At 42.4% G+C, this 18,827-nt stretch overlaps 1 protein-coding gene across 5 annotated transcripts in view; it reads left to right on the forward strand.

Moving 5' to 3' along the window:
• Nucleotides 1–18,398, forward strand: part of LOC108696765 (serine/threonine-protein kinase BRSK2) — a 165,743-nt gene extending 147,345 nt beyond the window's left edge. For 2 of the 5 annotated variants that reach the window (XM_018226388.2, XM_041569634.1), the window contains 8 exons: nucleotides 1,588–1,738; nucleotides 7,580–7,640; nucleotides 9,133–9,664; nucleotides 10,105–10,153; nucleotides 10,699–10,822; nucleotides 11,139–11,319; nucleotides 13,547–13,636; nucleotides 16,458–18,398. In XM_018226388.2, the coding sequence (XP_018081877.1) occupies nucleotides 1,588–1,738; nucleotides 7,580–7,640; nucleotides 9,133–9,664; nucleotides 10,105–10,153; nucleotides 10,699–10,822; nucleotides 11,139–11,319; nucleotides 13,547–13,636; nucleotides 16,458–16,681 (1,412 nt within the window). In that variant the 3' untranslated portion in view covers nucleotides 16,682–18,398. The remainder of the gene's footprint in view (nucleotides 1–1,587; nucleotides 1,739–7,579; nucleotides 7,641–9,132; nucleotides 9,665–10,104; nucleotides 10,154–10,698; nucleotides 10,823–11,138; nucleotides 11,320–13,546; nucleotides 13,637–16,457) is intronic. The other 3 variants (XM_018226389.2, XM_018226390.2, XM_018226391.2) reach the window with 3 other exon arrangements.
• The last annotated feature ends 429 nt before the right edge of the window (nucleotides 18,399–18,827 follow it).

Genomic DNA, 18,827 nt, shown 5'->3' on the forward strand with positions numbered 1-18,827 from the left:
ATATGCAATTTCTACTGCTGAGTTTCCAGCCATCACCCAAACTTGACAGTCACATCGTGTGGTTATAGGAAAGGCTCCTAGATTTGCTTTTCTTGCCAAAATGCACATGGTCCATGTGATGATATCAGCCGCTGCGGGGTCTTTCAGCACAGTGAGCCGTGCACTTGTATATTCAGCAAAATGCTGTGTATTTGTGCATGGCTGCATTAAAGGCAAAGGCACAGCATTGCTACAATAAATTCTAATTTGTACTAGGATCCTATTTTAGTAGCTATTTGTAATCTATTCCATAGGGTCAAGGTACAAGAAAGACACTAAATCCAGTTCTTGAATAATATAAGAGAAGGCTTAGTACCTACACTTGCATCAGTTATTTTATTAAAATTCAAATGGAGAGGAGATGTTCTTTCCTAAGACAGGACCCTAGCAAATCAATAGGATTTCCAGATTGCTTAATTGTAACTTACTGGTAAGATCCTTTAACCAAACGTTGGCTCAAATTTCTATATTAGTAAATTTAACACAAGGCTGCCATCAGGGGGATATAGGGGACACTGCAGTCAGGGAGGCAAAGGGAGACCTTGAGATGGAAAAGTGCTATTTGCAGGCTGCAGAAGGGGTGGAGCAGGTCTTGTAGGGGGTTTCAGAAATTTTGACTTCACAAGTAGCAGGCTGGCACAAACTGGACCCACAAAATCAAAGTGGTGCTGATAAAAAAAGTAGTTTACTTAATAAATACATCTCAAAAGAAAAGCCTTACACGTTTCGTGCCACAAGGGGAACTCATGGATAGGCTTATTCATAGCCATAGGAGTCTATGATTAAATGCCGCTTTTGGCACAAAACTCGTAAGGCATTTCTTTTGAGATGTATTTTCTTTGAATAAACAACTTTTTTATCTGCACCACATTGATTATGTGGGTCTTGATTGTGCCAGCCTGCTAATTGTGAAGTCAAAGTTTCCGAAACCTCCCTCAAGCTGAAAGTCTGGAGCATGTTCATCTGGACCCTACGTACACATTGGTTCAACCCTGACAATATAGCTCATAATGGTAGGAACTCCTAATATATGTCTTGCAGGGGGTTGGGTGAATCATGGACGGCATTATTGCCATAATTGGGGCATGGCTAAGACTGATTAGGTTCACAACCTTGGATGAAAAGGTCCAGCATCTAGGGGGCCCTGGTGACTAGTGGGCTAAAACTGAGGCCCCCTGACGACCAGGCTTTGCTAACTTAGTAGTATGGGGCCCTATAATTACTGATAAAACAAAGAATGCTTTTGGTGATTATTTTGGTGCTCCTGTGGGTGTTAAAATTACCCAGTCCAATTAATTTATTATTGCCCAATCCAACTGCCATTTAATAAACTCTGCCATTAGGTACTGTCCTTCTTTAATTATCTGATTACAGTGGGGTGAGGAAGTAGATTGATATAAATATATCAATTCATTAGCTTGAATGGATCTCTGATCTCTCAAAATCCTTCAGTGGGAAAACTCTGACAACTATGTCCAGATCAAGCTCAGGAGGAATCTCAATTATCCTTATTATTCTTAGGTCATTCACAAATGTTTCTTTCTGCAGACCCTCCACGCAAACGAGTTGACTCCCCAATGCTAAATCGCCACGGCAAACGTCGCCCGGAGCGAAAGTCTATGGAAGTCTTGAGTGTGACAGATGGGGGTTCGCCTGTTCCTGCGAGAAGGGCAATTGAAATGGCACAGCATAGTCAAAGGTGGGATACTGCTTTCATTATAACAAGGTTTTCCAGTTGGATGCTCAAGGGATATTTATGTCCCCCATTTTAAGAAGGGATGCACCGAATCCAGGATTCGGTTCGGGATTCGGCCAGGATTCGGCCTTTTTAAGCAGGATTCGGATACGGCCGAATCCTTCTGCCTGGCTGAACCGAATCTGAATCCTAATTTTCATATGTAAATTAGGGGTGGGGAGGGAAATCACGTGACTTTTTGTCACAAAACAAGGAAGTAAAAAATGTTTGCATATGCAAATTAGGGTTCGGATTCGGTTCAGTATTCGGCCGAATCTTTCTCAAAGGATTCGGGGGTTCGGCCGAATCCAAAAAAGTGGATTTGGTGCATCACTAATTTTAAGCAAATAATAATTTTAAATAAGGATTAATTTTTGCTCTGTAATAATAAAACAGCACCTTATATTGGTGCCAAACCAGTCCTATTGGGTTTATTTTAGGTTTAAATTATATTCAGCCAATTTAAACTTTGTTGATTGAAATTACAGAAACTTCCTTTATCCATCCCCAAACTCTCTGGATAATAGATCCCATACTATCCAGCGTTTGTAGTGCAAAGCTTCCAGCCAGCATTCTGTTTGGTTTAGCAGTGTAGTGATCCATGGCTGATAACTGAATTCTACTTGTCACCACTTAAGTATGAAAACAATTGTATTCTAAGTCGCTTTTCACCAATTTTGTTATGCAACGTGGATCTTAGAGCTATACGAGATCTGCATGATATTGCAGCTTATGACTCAGACACAGAATTATTACAAGTGCAGACTGTGAATACTTTTATATTAATATTCAAATGTTTTATTACACTGTTGGCCTTACAGCCTGCTCTTCTGGCTTGCTTATGCGTTCCCAGTTATGAAAAAAACAGTTTAATGTTATATAGAAATTGTCATTTTTACAGCATGAGCTTTTTATTGCTGGACAAACCACTGAACATAAGGGAAGCCCCATACTGTGAGTTGGGATATGAACACTTACCACTATCTAGCTAATTTTCTAGATATTGAGTGAGAGCAGAGCAATAAAAAAAAGAATCCCACCCACTCAACCCAACTATAATACATTTCTAAGATAGTGAGCCATATCAGCCAAATATCTCTGTGCCCATATCCAAATCAGCATCAATGTAAGATATATTTAGTATTCAGCAAGAAATTTAAATTAAGCTGTTTAACTTAATTGGTCTATTCATCATATTAGCTAAAATGTGTCTTAATGGCAGCATTTTTCCTGCATCAATTTGCAGCACAGTTTGTCATTGTATCCAGTTATTTATCACTTGCTGATGGCTACACTGACACGTGCAATGGTGATCCTCATTATTCAGCACAATGTAGAGCGAGTGATCTAGTGAACTAACGTGAAGTACAATTTATGAACCATGACAGTCCCTGGAACACATAAAAGGGAAATAAAGGCAGTAAGGGCTATCATTAAAACAGTGTAAGCAGAGATGACTGCCCAGTTCCCAGTGCATAATGCAGTCCTGGAGTAGGTGGAATGAGTTGAATAGCAGGTATAGTAGGGAGAGATGGTGCCTATAGTAACAGTGGGAAAATAGTCTCTGGGAAGGGACTGTGGCTGTGGGATAGCAGGTATAGTAGGGAGAGATGGTGTCTATAGTAACAGTGGGATAAAGTCTCTGGGAAGGGAGTGTGACTGTGGGATAGCAGGTATAGTAGGGAGAGATGGTGTCTATAGTAACAGTGGGATAATAGTCTCTGGGAAGGGAGTGTGACTGTGGGATAGCAGGTATAGTAGGGAGAGATGGTGCCTATAGTAACAGTGGGATAATAGTCTCTGGGAAGGGAGTGTGACTGTGGGATAACAGGTATAGTAGGGAGAGATGGTGCCTATAGTAACAGTGGATAATAGTCTCTGGGAAGGGACTGTGGCTGTGGGATAGCAGGTATAGTAGGGAGAGATGGTGCCTATAGTAACAGTGGATAATAGTCTCTGGGAAGGGAGTGTGACTGTGGGATAGCAGGTATAGTAGGGAGAGATGGTGCCTATAGTAACAGTGGGATAATAGTCTCTGGGAAGGGAGTGTGACTGTGGGATAACAGGTATAGTAGGGAGAGATGGTGCCTATAGTAACAGTGGATAATAGTCTCTGGGAAGGGACTGTGGCTGTGGGATAGCAGGTATAGTAGGGAGAGATGGTGCCTATAGTAACAGTGGATAATAGTCTCTGGGAAGGGAGTGTGACTGTGGGATAGCAGGTATAGTAGGGAGAGATGGTGTCTATAGTAACAGTGGATAATAGTCTCTGGGAAGGGAGTGTGACTGTGGGATAGCAGGTATAGTAGGGAGAGATGGTGCCTATAGTAACAGTGGGATAATAGTCTCTGGGAAGGGAGTGTGACTGTGGGATAGCAGGTATAGTAGGGAGAGATGGTGCCTATAGTAACAGTGGATAATAGTCTCTGGGAAGGGAGTGTGACTGTGGGATAGCAGGTATAGTAGGGAGAGATGGTGCCTATAGTAACAGTGGGATAATAGTCTCTGGGAAGGGAGTGTGACTGTGGGATAGCAGGTATAGTAGGGAGAGATGGTGTCTATAGTAACAGTGGGATAATAGTCTCTGGGAAGGGAGTGTGACTGTGGGATAGCAGGTATAGTAGGGAGAGATGGTGTCTATAGTAACAGTGGGATAATAGTCTCTGGGAAGGGAGTGTGACTGTGGGATAGCAGGTATAGTAGGGAGAGATGGTGCCTATAGTAACAGTGGCATAATAGTCTGTGGGAAGGGAGTGTGACTGTGGGATAGCAGGTATAGTAGGGAGAGATGGTGTCTATAGTAACAGTGGATAATAGTCTCTGGGAAGGGAGTGTGACTGTGGGATAGCAGGTATAGTAGGGAGAGATGGTGTCTATAGTAACAGTGAATAATAGTCTCTGGGAAGGGAGTGTGACTGTGGGATAGCAGGTATAGTAGGGAGAGATGGTGCCTATAGTAACAGTGGCATAATAGTCTGTGGGAAGGGAGTGTGACTGTGGGATAGCAGGTATAGTAGGGAGAGATGGTGCCTATAGTAACAGTGGATAATAGTCTCTGGGAAGGGAGTGTGACTGTGGGATAGCAGGTATAGTAGGGAGAGATGGTGCCTATAGTAACAGTGGGATTATAGTCTCTGGGAAGTTAGTGTGACTGTGGGATAGCAGGTATAGTAGGGAGAGATGGTGCCTAAAGTAACAGTGGATAATAGTCTCTGGGAAGGGAGTGTGACTGTGGGATAGCAGGTATAGTAGGGAGAGATGGTGCCTATAGTAACAGTGGGATAATAGTCTCTGGGAAGGGACTGTGGCTGTGGGATAGCAGGTAAAGTAGGGAGAGATGGTGCCTATAGTAACAGTGGGATAATAGTCTCTGGGAAGGGACTGTGGCTGTGGGATAGCAGGTATAGTAGGGAGAGATGGTGCCTATAGTAACAGTGGGATAATAGTCTCTGGGAAGGGACTGTGGCTGTGGGATAGCAGGTATAGTAGGGAGAGATGGTGCCTATAGTAACAGTGGGATAATAGTCTCTGGGAAGGGAGTGTGACTGTGGGATAGCAGGTATAGTAGGGAGAGATGGTGCCTATAGTAACAGTGGGGATAATAGTCTCTGTGAAGGGAGTGTGGCTGTGGGATAGCAGGTATAGTAGGGAGAGATGGTGCCTATAGTAACAGTGGGATAATAGTCTCTGGGAAGGGACTGTGGTTGTGGGATAGCAGGTATAGTAGGGAGAGGTGGTGCCTATAGTAACAGTGGGATAATAGTCTCTGGGAAGGGAGTGTGACTGTGGGATAGCAGGTATAGTAGGGAGAGATGGTGCCTATAGTAACAGTGGCATAATAGTCTGTGGGAAGGGAGTGTGACTGTGGGATAGCAGGTATAGTAGGGAGAGATGGTGCCTATAGTAACAGTGGATAATAGTCTCTGGGAAGGGAGTGTGACTGTGGGATAGCAGGTATAGTAGGGAGAGATGGTGCCTATAGTAACAGTGGATAATAGTCTCTGGGAAGGGAGTGTGACTGTGGGATAGCAGGTATAGTAGGGAGAGATGGTGCCTATAGTAACAGTGGGATAATAGTCTCTGGGAAGGGAGTGTGACTGTGGGATAGCAGGTATAGTAGGGAGAGATGGTGCCTATAGTAACAGTGGGGATAATAGTCTCTGGGAAGGGAGTGTGGCTGTGGGATAGCAGGTATAGTAGGGAGAGATGGTGCCTATAGTAACAGTGGGTAATAGTCTCTGGGAAGGGAGTGTGACTGTGGGATAGCAGGTATAGTAGGGAGAGTTGGTGTCTATAGTAACAGTGGATAATAGTCTCTGGGAAGAGAGTGTGACTGTGGGATAGCAGGTATAGTAGGGAGAGATGGTGCCTATAGTAACAGTGGGGATAATAGTCTCTGGGAAGGGAGTGTGGCTGTGGGATAGCAGGTATAGTAGGGAGAGATGGTGCCTATAGCAACAGTGGGATAATAGTCTCTGGGAAGGGACTGTGGCTGTGGGATAGCAGGTATAGTAGGGAGAGATGGTGCCTATAGTAACAGTGGGATAATAGTCTCTGGGAAGGGAGTGTGACTGTGGGATAGCAGGTATAGTAGGGAGAGATGGTGCCTATAGTAACAGTGGCATAATAGTCTGTGGGAAGGGAGTGTGACTGTGGGATAGCAGGTATAGTAGGGAGAGATGGTGCCTATAGTAACAGTGAATAATAGTCTCTGGGAAGGGAGTGTGACTGTGGGATAGCAGGTATAGTAGGGAGAGATGGCGCCTATAGTAACAGTGGATAATAGTCTCTGGGAAAGGAGTGTGACTGTGGGATAGCAGGTATAGTAGGGAGAGATGGTGCCTATAGTAACAGTGGATAATAGTCTCTGGGAAGGGAGTGTGACTGTGGGATAGCAGGGATAGTAGGGAGAGATGGTGCCTATAGTAACAGTGGATAATAGTCTCTGGGAAGGGAGTGTGACTGTGGGATAGCAGGTATAGTAGGGAGAGATGGCGCCTATAGTAACAGTGGATAATAGTCTCTGGGAAAGGAGTGTGACTGTGGGATAGCAGGTATAGTAGGGAGAGATGGTGCCTATAGTAACAGTGGATAATAGTCTCTGGGAAGGGAGTGTGACTGTGGGATAGCAGGGATAGTAGGGAGAGATGGTGCCTATAGTAACAGTGGATAATAGTCTCTGGGAAGGGAGTGTGGCTGTGGGATAGCAGGAATATTAGGGAGAGATGGGGCTTATAACCCAGTACCTGGTATTAAATACCACTACCATCATAAACTTGACCGCTTCATTAGTTGAGGGATACATGTTATTGACTATTAACAGCAGCTAGTGGAACACAGTTTGGATTGTCCAAGGCTGCCCTCTCTCCCATTGATGAGACAGGGAGTTAGTCTTGTTTTTTGTGATGATTTTCCCATTTCATGAATTTCTCAAAAGTGAAACGCAGGGTGATAAAGGTTGAGCCACTAGAGGGAGCTCATGGTACATCAAGTTCATTGTGTTTATGTACAGTCCACTGCAGCCTATGAGTAAATGCTATGTACAGTGTGAAACATGTCAGATCATTTGTACATTGCACATAAATAGCACAAGCTGAAGACTGTCAGGGTGCTGGGAGTGGTAGTACAACAACATCTGGAGAGAAGCAGGATGCCCATCTATGAAAAATATTCATACATCGCTACATTTTCCCTTCTGCTCATGTATTAATTGCCTTTTGATCTGTTCCTATGTATATTTGCTATAACATAACAGCAGAAAGTAATAGGAATATACCCCGTTAAATGCTTTTTTTCTCCCCATAGGTCTCGTTCTGTCAGTGGTGCATCGACGGGTCTCTCTTCCAGCCCCCTTAGCAGTCCAAGGGTAAGTATTAAGGGGGGCTCCACATCTGAGAGGGGAGAGGTCGAGCGGAACTCCCTGAATGTCCATCATGTATCTGGCTCACACATTCACTACAGATGCAACATCACAGTCACGACACACATTATCACCCCACCCCACCCCGAGCAACATCTCACATTACAGAACCCGTAGTTCTCATGTTCTGATATTGCCCGGCTTCAGTGCTGTGGTCCTGAACCAAGGGCTGAGCAATTCTCCTTTTTTACCATATTTGCATTTAGCAACAGCGCTCTCTATAGGAGGTTGCTAGCAGGGATCACTGCTCCGAGTCATGCTCATTACACGGCCCAGCAGAACTGCAGCTAAAAGCAGATGGAAATAAAGAAGCTCTGCTGAAGCTTTTTCCTGTTCTAGGAGAATGCAGATGTGATACAATAATAAGCATCACATACAGAGTGCAGGCAGGGTTGAGAATGCAAAAAGGTGGGTACAAACCAGGCTGTTGTGCATTTTGCAGAATAGCAGATGTCTGGAATCCACAATAGAGCCATATCTGCCTTATGAATACAGTGCTGTCTGGTTTCAGCAGCTGTATTCATGATGGGTGGGCTGTGGGAGGAACAAAGGTGTTGCCTTTATGCCCCATACCCTTAAAGGATACGTAAACCTTCAAAATAAGTGAATGTAAAATTGACGAGGGTGCTATTCTAAGCACTTTTCTTATATACATTCATATATATTTTGTTTTTATTCCAATATATAAGGGTTACATGTACTGTTACTATGAAATAATTTTGTTACAACAACGCCACCTGCTGGTCATTTCCCAACAGTCTGACCACCAAGTAGTCAAAAAAGTTGTCAGGAGAAAGAAAGAGGCTACTCTGATGTTCTTCTGGTTAGGAAAAAAATTATAAACCTTTCTCAGATCTTTTCAAAGCAGAATCAGAGCAATTTATGGTCATTCGGACATGCAAGTTAGGTAGTACCAGTGGGAACAGTACACATTTCCATGTATTTTTTTCTCTGTCTCTGCAAGACATGACTGTGCATTCACTTAGCATTGCTCCTCCATAGTAAAGACTGGGCCTGCCCCCTGATCATTCCTATTGTGTTTGTCTTTGCAGTCATTTGCAGTCTTGTTCTAGGTTGGCAACGGTGGGAGCTGGGGAGTTGGCGCTCTTTGAGCACATTCCTCTTCCAGATTATATTCCAGATTATATGAAATTATATGACCCCCCAAGCCAGTCTCTGTATAGTGAAAGGGCATTAGATGATGCTGGGAATGGTAATTCACCAATAACTGAAGGGCCATAGGTTAAACAGGTATACTGCATATAAAATCTATTGTGGCTGGGACCCCTGGCACCAATAAAGAAATGGCGCTGCGCAAAATTCAGATTTGTTTTCTCATAGGACTTTACAGTACAGAACATCGTGCCATGTCACATTTATCCATCTCATTGTCAAACCTCAATGCCCACCGGGCACTTTTCTGTCCCCCCTTTGCCAGAGTCCCGTTTTCACTTTCTCCCCCACACCGCTGGAAACCGCAGAAGGGGAGGACCCCCGTGCAATCTGGCAATCCAAAGCTGCTCACCGCCAGCCCGACCCGAAGACCCAGACGCTGCCAGCTAAGACCAGCCTGGGAGAGAAGCCCCTCCATACAATTAAATCCAACCCTTTACCCATAACCATGACCGCCTCCTCCCCACCGCATGACTCCTCATCTTCGCCTCATCGCTCCCCTTTATCCCCACCTTTCTTCCCCTCCTCACTGCCCGCTCGTTTTTTCCCTGGTACTAAATCCACCACCAAATCTATCCCTTTGCCGCAGGTGACCCCTCACCCTTCTCCCCGAGGTAGTCCCCTCCCTACGCCGCTGGGCACCCCAGTGCATACGCCGAAGGACAGCCCGACTGGGACGCCCAGTGGCACCCCTCCCTCAAGTCCTGGTGTTGGTGGGGTGGCTTGGAAGACACGACTTAACTCCATAAAGAATAGTTTCCTTGGATCTCCTCGATTCCACCGTCGGAAATTGCAAGGTATAGTCTAATGCTTTGTGTAAGTGTTCCACCTAGTGGGTCAGAGTGAAAAGACATTTAGTTTCTGAGTGTTTTAATAAAGTTGATTTGCTCACACCCCTTAAGCTTCCCCTGTAGTAGTTCAGTGAGCCGGTCACTAACTTTCTGAACAGTTACAATTTGATCATTAATTGTGAATATTAGCAGCTGTGGCTTCAGCTCCTTCTGAGCATGCTCGCTGACTAAAAGCTTTACTAAAGTCTCTTACAGGGAAGATGTTATAACTTCATAAATCGTTCACTTGTTATTGCAAAGGTGAACTGCGCCTTAATAATTAACCTTGATCTGAGGTCAACGTTACATTATATAAATGATGAACATTTTAAAATGATCAGCTTTGCATGAAAAATCGTATTGCTAAAACCTGTTACGTCTTCTAAAAATTCTTCTTTACCTCTCAGTTCCGACTCCTGAGGAAATGTCAAGTCTTACACCAGAATCCTCACCTGAGTAAGTATCAAAGTGTGCAAGGGAATGTATGAGGATAACCATTCTGCAGGTTACTATGTCCTGCTAACTAGTTGGACAATGAGAACTCTTTGAGATACTATGGACTAATTTTAGAAGAGTATAAAGAAACTCCCCTATACCCAGGTACAAGAGGCATGGCCTGATCTCCTCTATCATTACCAGCATATTTAGCAAATGATGGCTTCAGCAGATAGTGGGAAATCAGAGAACCCATTAAGGAATGTCTCATCTAATAGGGAAAGATGGAAGTAGTATGGTTCAACAGAGCTACTCAGAATTGAATCCAGCAATGTTCTTCTTATGGTTAAACGCTTATAGAAAATAACTGGGTGCGGTTCTGATCTGAGTTAGCAATACAAGATATTTAGTACTAAAGTATATCCAGATACATGTTTATTAGCTTGAGAGGATATCTTCAAGTCTATGCAGAAGACATTTGCTGATGCAAACTATGGTCCATCACATATTCATCACTGCAAATATGGCTGTGTGAATCATCTTATTCATCTGTTTTTTTTCCACAGACTTGCTAAAAAGTCCTGGTTTGGAAACTTCATCAACCTGGATAAAGAAGAGCAGATCTTTGTGGTCATTAAAGACAAGCCTCTTAGCTCCATCAAAGCAGACATTGTCCACGCTTTCCTATCGGTAAGTATTAAAAGTGTCACTGAAGGTGTGACACCAACGTCGAGCCTCTGAAGGCAGAAGGATGATTGTGGTTGTAGTCAAACTAAGTTTCAAAGTTGATAAGGGATAAGGGAGTGAACATGTACACAGCCAACCAAGCATTCAGCCAACCATAGCCCATTCATATTCCTTATAGGTCTGGGGATCAAAGGCGCCTGACAGCAGGCAAATAATTCACAAACATTTACACTACTATATATATATATATATATATTATATATAGATTAAAATTAGCCCCAAAAAGGAAATTGACCCTCAGCTTTGTATATTATTTCAGATTCCAAGTTTAAGTCACAGCGTGATTTCCCAGACCAGCTTCCGAGCAGAGTACAAGTCGTCAGGGGGTCCCTCTGTGTTTCAAAAACCGGTCAAGTTTCAAGTGGACATCAGTTATTCAGAAGGGGCTGAAGCACAAAAAGAGAATGGAATCTACTCTGTGACCTTCACTCTTATATCAGGTACAGTAACAGCAGCACAGTACACAATGTCCCCTGAAAAAGAGCAAAAACCTTACGTTCTCTACACAACAACCAGTGATATTTTATTCCAGGCAAATAGTTCTCATGAGCGACCCCTGTCTCCTAACTTCCCCATCTCTTTTTATCATAAGTAAATATTAATATTGTATTTCCTCTCTCCGTGTATCTCTTGTTTGAGTTAACAATTGCTAGAACATGTCTTGAAGGCCAGAAATCTTCAGGAGTATGTAGGGTTATAATTTTAAAGGCATGCATGGGTGTTAAGCCTACATAGATATGGTTGCTGTTAGGCAAGGGCTGTAGACAGCAACTTGACCCATACACAGAACATTATGAAAGGTTGTAACCTGGCTTACACAAAGAAAGACAATGCCAGAAGATAAAGGAATATTCAGAGAAGACTCCAAGGAGCAGCAGACCACAGCGGGCATGCATGGAGCAAATTCAGGCAAGGAACAGCCCCCCCCCAAGAAGCAGAAACAGGACCATTTAAGGAAAGGCACTGTTGACCACTTAGGCACCCCACATATATATTCAATTACAAACCTGTGCTGAATAGTGTTTGGCCAGGGCACTTAGCACTGCAATGAAATAGCATATACATAGTGGAAAGACCATAGTATACAAGTTGGACATTTCCAGGTATCTCTATTTTGTTAAAGCATACAAGATGAGTATTGTTTGCAAAGTCTATAACAAAAAAGTTTATATGTTTCCAACGAATAGGACTTGTGCTGAATATACGCACAAGTTGTATATATCTTAATCTAAACAGAGAAAACAGGGAAAATGAACCTATTCCATATTGGGTCCTTGCGAGGGAGATTTGATGAAATGGATTAGATGACATAGATGCATGGCTATGGACCATGATTGGCATCAATGAGAAATTGCAAAAAACATTTCACATGATGCTAATATACATACCACCCTTAAGGTACAAGCAAGGCAGAAAAGAAGACTACAAGGAGCGAATACACCTGCCAAAATGAGAATAACCCCAACGTTTCGGCAAATAGCCTTTGTCAAGGATTGACAAAGGCTATTTGCCGAAACGTTGGGGTTATTCTCATTTTGGCAGGTGTATTCGCTCCTTGTAGTCTTCTTTTCTGCCTTGCTTGTACCTTAAGGGTGGTATGTATATTAGCATCATGTGAAATGTTTTTTGTTTTTGTTAAACATTATGCTTTTTGTTTGCTTGTTCTTTTTAACTAGTAAAACATATTTCAATCTTACCACCTGAGTCTAAAGATTCGTGTTTGAGTGTGCAGACCTGATTTTTTGTATGTACTATATTTGGTTGCTCTGTAGGGGTGACCTAAAGGTTATTTTGCACCTCCCACTGCATTGTTTTCTTTTGTATATTTTGAATAAGGTGTGCCCTCCATTTATCTGTATTTCCATCAATGAGAAATTGCACAGGTCATTGGGGTGACAAATGCCATTGTGTAATTCTTTCCCTTGTTGCCAATGGCCAGTGACCCACAGTGAGAAGCAGCAGTTCTAATTCTGTCTGTGTCATTGGCCTTATTTGGTCTGTTTGACTGTAAAGACATGAGAAATACTCACTTTTATTGCTCACAAATATGATTCTTAAAAATAATGAGAGAGTTTATATTTCATCTTTTTTTTTTTTTACATAGCATTAATTTTTTTAAATTTTAAATATTGTGATGCTAGAAAGTATTACCTGATCAAATGTTGGCTTCCTTACTTCTACCCAAATGCTGTTACGTTATAAGATTAGGGTTTCTGCTTGTTCTGAGCGGGTGCACATGAGTGGAAAAGGACGTATGTTGGCTTTGTCTGTGTGAGGAATAGGGATGTAGCGAACCGCCGAGTATGTGTTCGCCGTTCGCGAACACCGGCAAAAAATGCGAACAGTTCGCGAACTGTTCGCGAACTTCGAACATCCGAAAATCGTTCGATTCGAACGATCGAAGGATTTTAATCGTTCGATCGAACGATTTTCGTTCGAATCGAACGAAAATCGTTCGATTTTAGCGATCGAATGGTCGAACGATTTTGACGCGAACGCCTATTGGCGAACGTCGCGCGACGTTCGCGAACTTGCGGCGGACGCGAACAGTCGAAGTTCGCGCGAACTAGTTCGCCGGCGAACAGTTCGCTACATCCCTAGTGAGGAATGCGTTGGTCTGTTATGAGGAACAGATAGTGATAGTGTAATATTTCCTTTTGTATTTAGGTCCCAGTCGCAGATTTAAGAGAGTGGTAGAAACAATTCAGGCACAACTGCTGAGCACACATGACCAGCCTTCAGTTCAGGCCCTCGCAGGTGAGTATCTGGATCATTTACACACATAATTCTCATTATCAATGTATAGCTGGAGAGCTAAGGGGACCCCTGACAATGCAGAAAGGCCTATTTAATCCCTATGTAAGGGAGGGTTATTACATAAATGAGGGGTGTCTAACCAACTGAAACCCAGCAGTGGTTGAACTCCTGGAAACCTTTCCAGATGTCAGAATTTGTATTTTTAACCAGCTGCTGGAGAGGTACATTCCTTATTAATATACTGAAAATATGCAAAAATATTTACATTTGTATAACATGCCAGATAATGAGTGACAAGGACAAATTCCCCTTTTACCCAACATTAAAACTGCCCCTGGCAGGTAGGCTTTTACGGTGCCTTAGGTCTGTAGCACATATACACACTGACGTAGTAACACTAACACCCCAATGTGCAGCCTGATTGCAAAAGCCTGAAAATGCATAACTGGTCATTATTGGACTGAAACCCCCAGTAACAAGTGGCAGTGGGCAGCCCAGAGAGGTAAAAAGTTCTTCTCTGTTGGCTAAAATACATCTGTTGTGAAAAGTCATGTACAAGCCAAAGCAGACCCTATCAGTTGTGTATATTCCTGGCCCATATGCACTGTTCAATGACAACTTTCAATATGACATTAAGAGGTTATTTATTAAAGCCCGAATGCTAAAATCTCGAGAAACATGAGTTTGTTTAACTATAAAATCTGAATTTTTAGTGGGAAATGAAAACACAATATTTTTTTGAGATTTTTTTTATACCCTGAGGCTGCAAAAAGTCAGAATCCGAAAATCTGCCATCTCAGATCTACCGGGGTTGTATATAAGTGTAGCCCACCCTTAAAGGAGAAGGAAAGGTTAAAACTAAGTAAGCCTTATCAGAAAGGTCCATCTAAATATACCAGTAAACCCCCAAAGTAATGTTGCTCTGAGTCCCCTGTCAAAAGAAACACTGCATTTCTTTCCTTCTATTGTGTACACATGGGCTTCTGTATCAGACTTCCTGCCTTCAGCTTAAAACTCATTGCCCTGGGCAAAAGCATGCTCAGTTTGCTCCTCTTCCCCCGCCCCCCCCTCCCTTCTCTACTGTAATCTGAGCCCAGAGCAGGGAAAGACTCAGGCAGGAAATGATGTCACACCATGTTAATGCTGCAGCTCCTATCCTAAACAAACAGAGAGTTTCTAGAGCTTTTTACACAGGTATAGTAAAACATTCTACAGAATAAATATAGTATTATAGCTTGCATTATTGCAGCTAATCTATTGGCAATAAAATGCCTCCTTAGCTTTCCTTCTCCTTTAAGTTCACTTTAGCTGTGGATTAGTGACTGTGTGTGACCAGGCTAGAACTCCCGGTACCTGGTGTAGTTCAGTGCAGCACGAGATTCAGTCAGACAAGTTTCCTTGCAGTAAACTGCAACTTGTTTATTTGACAGGATAGTGTTAGACAGCAATAATCCCTCCAGGGGAATTAAAGGTACTCCAGGTGAGCTAATATACAAGACAGATAATTTCATCAGAGCAGCAGCAATAACAGACTCAAAAGATAATTACCACTCTCGCTAGGCAATATCCTGATGAACACTAAGACTTGGGTTTCTCAGCCTGGGGTCTTGTATTTTAGCACCTTATTTGGTCCTTACCTCACCCACTGTATTCAGCTTGGGGTCTTGGTACCCTATCTGTTCCTCAACTCAACCACTGTAGTCCCTACTCTAGTGGTTTAAACAATAAACACCACGGGGTCCTAACCCCACTACTTCTCCTTGTTGGAGCCACATCTGCTCACTAGCTACCCTGTGTTGACTCTCACTCCTAGAGTGACTATTACCATTCTCACTATCATTAAACAAATCTATCTGGCTTTTCCACCGGCAGACCTGGACCTATGATACCACCCATTGAGGCAAGGTCCCAGGAAAGATCTTGAGCACATGGGGCTAAACCCCTTTATACTTTAAACTACTGTCACCTAGTGGACAACCCTTTGAACTAATATAGACCCAGGAAAGGGGACATAGCTGCCTCAGTTAACTAAAGGACCATTAGGTGTCCTATTACTAAGGGGGAACTGCCTGAGTAAACTAGACCCAAATCTCAGGGTCCCTTCATAAGTCAATGGGAGAGTTCACCTATCCTATTTGGACGTTTCTGTGGTCTACGCTGGAATTTGCCTGAAAATCCGACTATTTCTGACTTTTCAGGGCAAAAATTTGAAAAATTCAGGCTTTTTTTCAGGAAAAAGCCTGAAAAAACGAGCGATTTTGGAAAAAAAAACTAAAAAAAAATACAATTCTTGTTTTTTCTGGATTTTATCGAGATTTTCCCCGATCTTATTAAATTGTGCTTTTTTTAATAATAAATAAGGTCAAATTGTGGATTCTCGTTTGGTCAGACCTTTTTTAACTAAATAATCCAAAAAAAATTTGGATTTTGATAAATAACCCCTTGAATGTGAAAATAAAAACTCCAAATTTTAACTTTTGCCCTTCAGTTGGGAAGCCAGGGAAACACATGGATGGTGGGGGAATAAAAAAATAACATTAAGGATGACCTCTGTATTTTTCTGGGTGATTATCCTGCCAGTGTTAGAACAACAAAGTGAATATTCACCTGGATCATGATATACAGTACATCGCCCAGGTGAGGGAGAATTACAGATGCCACCATATTGTTTTTAGACACAACTCTTTAATGTTATTGACAGTTACCCTTTAACACTGTGTATGAATGGGTTGAATAATGAGCATGCCTCTAGCATGGAAGGAATGAAATAAACTGGTGTGACTTGTGTCAAGAGATAAGTGCAATTGATGATTTCGTTTAGGATCAAATGTTACAGCGAGAACCCAGATGGAGTGTTCCCTGGATCACCTTCTCTTCTTGCCACCAGATGAGAAGAACGGACAGCAGAGCAGGCCACCAGGTACCCCCACCCGAAGCTGCCAGAATTCCCGGCGCTCTGAGCCTGACATGGCTGAGCACCACCGGAGAGGTTCCTCCAAAGACAAGAAACTTTTGGCTTCTAATGGAACGCAAACACAGCCATGACCTAGGATTTTACTAGGCGCCAGAGAGAATGTGTCTGGCACAACCACAAACAACCAACTCTAAAATGAACAAAAATCAACGCAAGAGAAAACAGCGCCCGATGTCAGAGAGAAAACTCACATGGATACGCCTACAGTACACTACTAGGTACAAACATGTACATTCTGCCCTAGGTGTACACTTTACACACTCCCAAGCATACAAAGGATGTCGACTGGAACGCATTGTAGAACTTATGGCTACACAGACAAGTACATGGATACGACACGGAATAAAACAAAAAAAGAGCACATACACCGAAGAGAAACAAGCGATTGGCCGGGAGGAACAAACGTTGGCGTTACTGTGAAGCTGTAAATATTTCCAAAAAATGTAAAAAAAAAAAAAAATGACAAAAAAAGAACCACACAGCAAGTGGGGAAAGGAAATAAAACAGTATGGATACAAAATGTATGCGGAAACTGACATTCTCCATGAATAACTTATTTTTATTTTTTATGTTAATATTTATTTATTTATGTGGAAAATGGGGGCGGGGCTATTTCATTTCAGTTTATTTTTGTCTATTTGTGTTCTTTGTTTTTCAAAGGCAGCTGACGCCAAAAGACCGTGACCTTTTCTAGCACATCCCCACAACTCTCATTTTATAACCTGGAACTCATTAGGCATCTTCTACCCTGCCTCCCCCCCCCCCCCAGAAGTTCCCTGAACGTATTGCCCTGGTGTGAACGCAGCATATCCTTGCACATGTATGTAATGGCAATATCTCATAACTAGAAAGTACCATCAGGTTATATATGACCTTTATATATCTAGTGATCATGGTCACTCCTATTAAACGTAGTTTAGGAGAGCCTCATCCTATCAAATAAGAGCTCTTTGAAACCCTCCATCAAAGGGCTTCAGCTATCATCATCTCTGCATGTGCAAACCACACTTGCCATTGTAGAAAACTAGACACAACCAATCTTGGTTCCATTCTTCAATAGCCACTGCTGGAAGGGCCGGAGGTCTGACTTCAGAAATTGAACATTTCCTCTGTTTTTGTCTGACTGCTGAATGGTTTCTTAAACATTTAGTCTTCATTTTCCCTCCCTTCCTTTTGCCTGTTCAGAATATATCTTTGCTTACCTATTCATGTATGCAAATATTTATGTTGTCCTTGTGTGATATATTTCAGGGGCGCACACAGAGTAATAATTTGAATGAGACGATGTGATAAGTAACCACTGCAGATGTTAAGAGTCCGTACCCCTTTGGGAATGCAGGGGTCGTCAGGGGGCTGCAGCTTAGCGGAAACCCATTTGGGCAACCAGCGGGCGGTTCTCAATAACCCAATACTGTACCTTCCATGGTAGACGTTCATGTCTGCTTTGTTTTTCCCTATCAGCTGCTATAATGTTATTACTATGGCAATAAGGCACATCTGGTGTGGGATTTATTGATGACATTTTAATCCCTAAAGTGCTATAATATATAATAATGCCACAGTGATCTTACGGTGATAACACTGGTATTTTTTTTTTTTTCTTTTTTTTTTTTTTTTGTTCAATATGCAGCCACATGTTTAATGTATAAAAAAAAGCTCATTCTGGTTGCACCTGTGATACAAATATATAAATATATATTTATTTAAATAATAATGTAACTTTTCTTTTGGAAACCCATAGGAATGGCTGATTAATATGTGGTGGGAACAATGAGCATATGTATATCGTTCCTTTTGTCTTTCTATTTTTTTTTTCATCCAAGAGTATTAAGCCAGAATTCAAAATGAAAACCCAGCTGAACTTGTTTTGTGTCTCTCTCATCCTGTTCTTTCACTCTCCCTTATGTTCCTCTGCCCGAGTACGGACTAAATGTAGACATTTGTGAAGATGGGGTAGCGCTCTAATGATAAGATGGTGCTGAATAAATAGTCTTTCTACTTATGATGTGGCTGAGAGCTGCTCAGCACACAACCAGGTTGCACAAGGGTAAATAAGGCCAAGTTGCTGCTGATAGACGGAAGGCATTGTATTGCAATGACATACATGAATGTAAACCTTCTTAGTGTCACCTAAGGTGATAAAATCTATTGCACTCACTAAAGGTGGCCATACATGGAGAGATCCGCTCATTTGACAATGTCGCCAAATGAGCGTAT

This window comes from Xenopus laevis, chromosome 7L (genome assembly GCF_017654675.1).
Source record: "Xenopus laevis strain J_2021 chromosome 7L, Xenopus_laevis_v10.1, whole genome shotgun sequence".
Classification (NCBI taxonomy): domain Eukaryota; kingdom Metazoa; phylum Chordata; class Amphibia; order Anura; family Pipidae; genus Xenopus; species Xenopus laevis.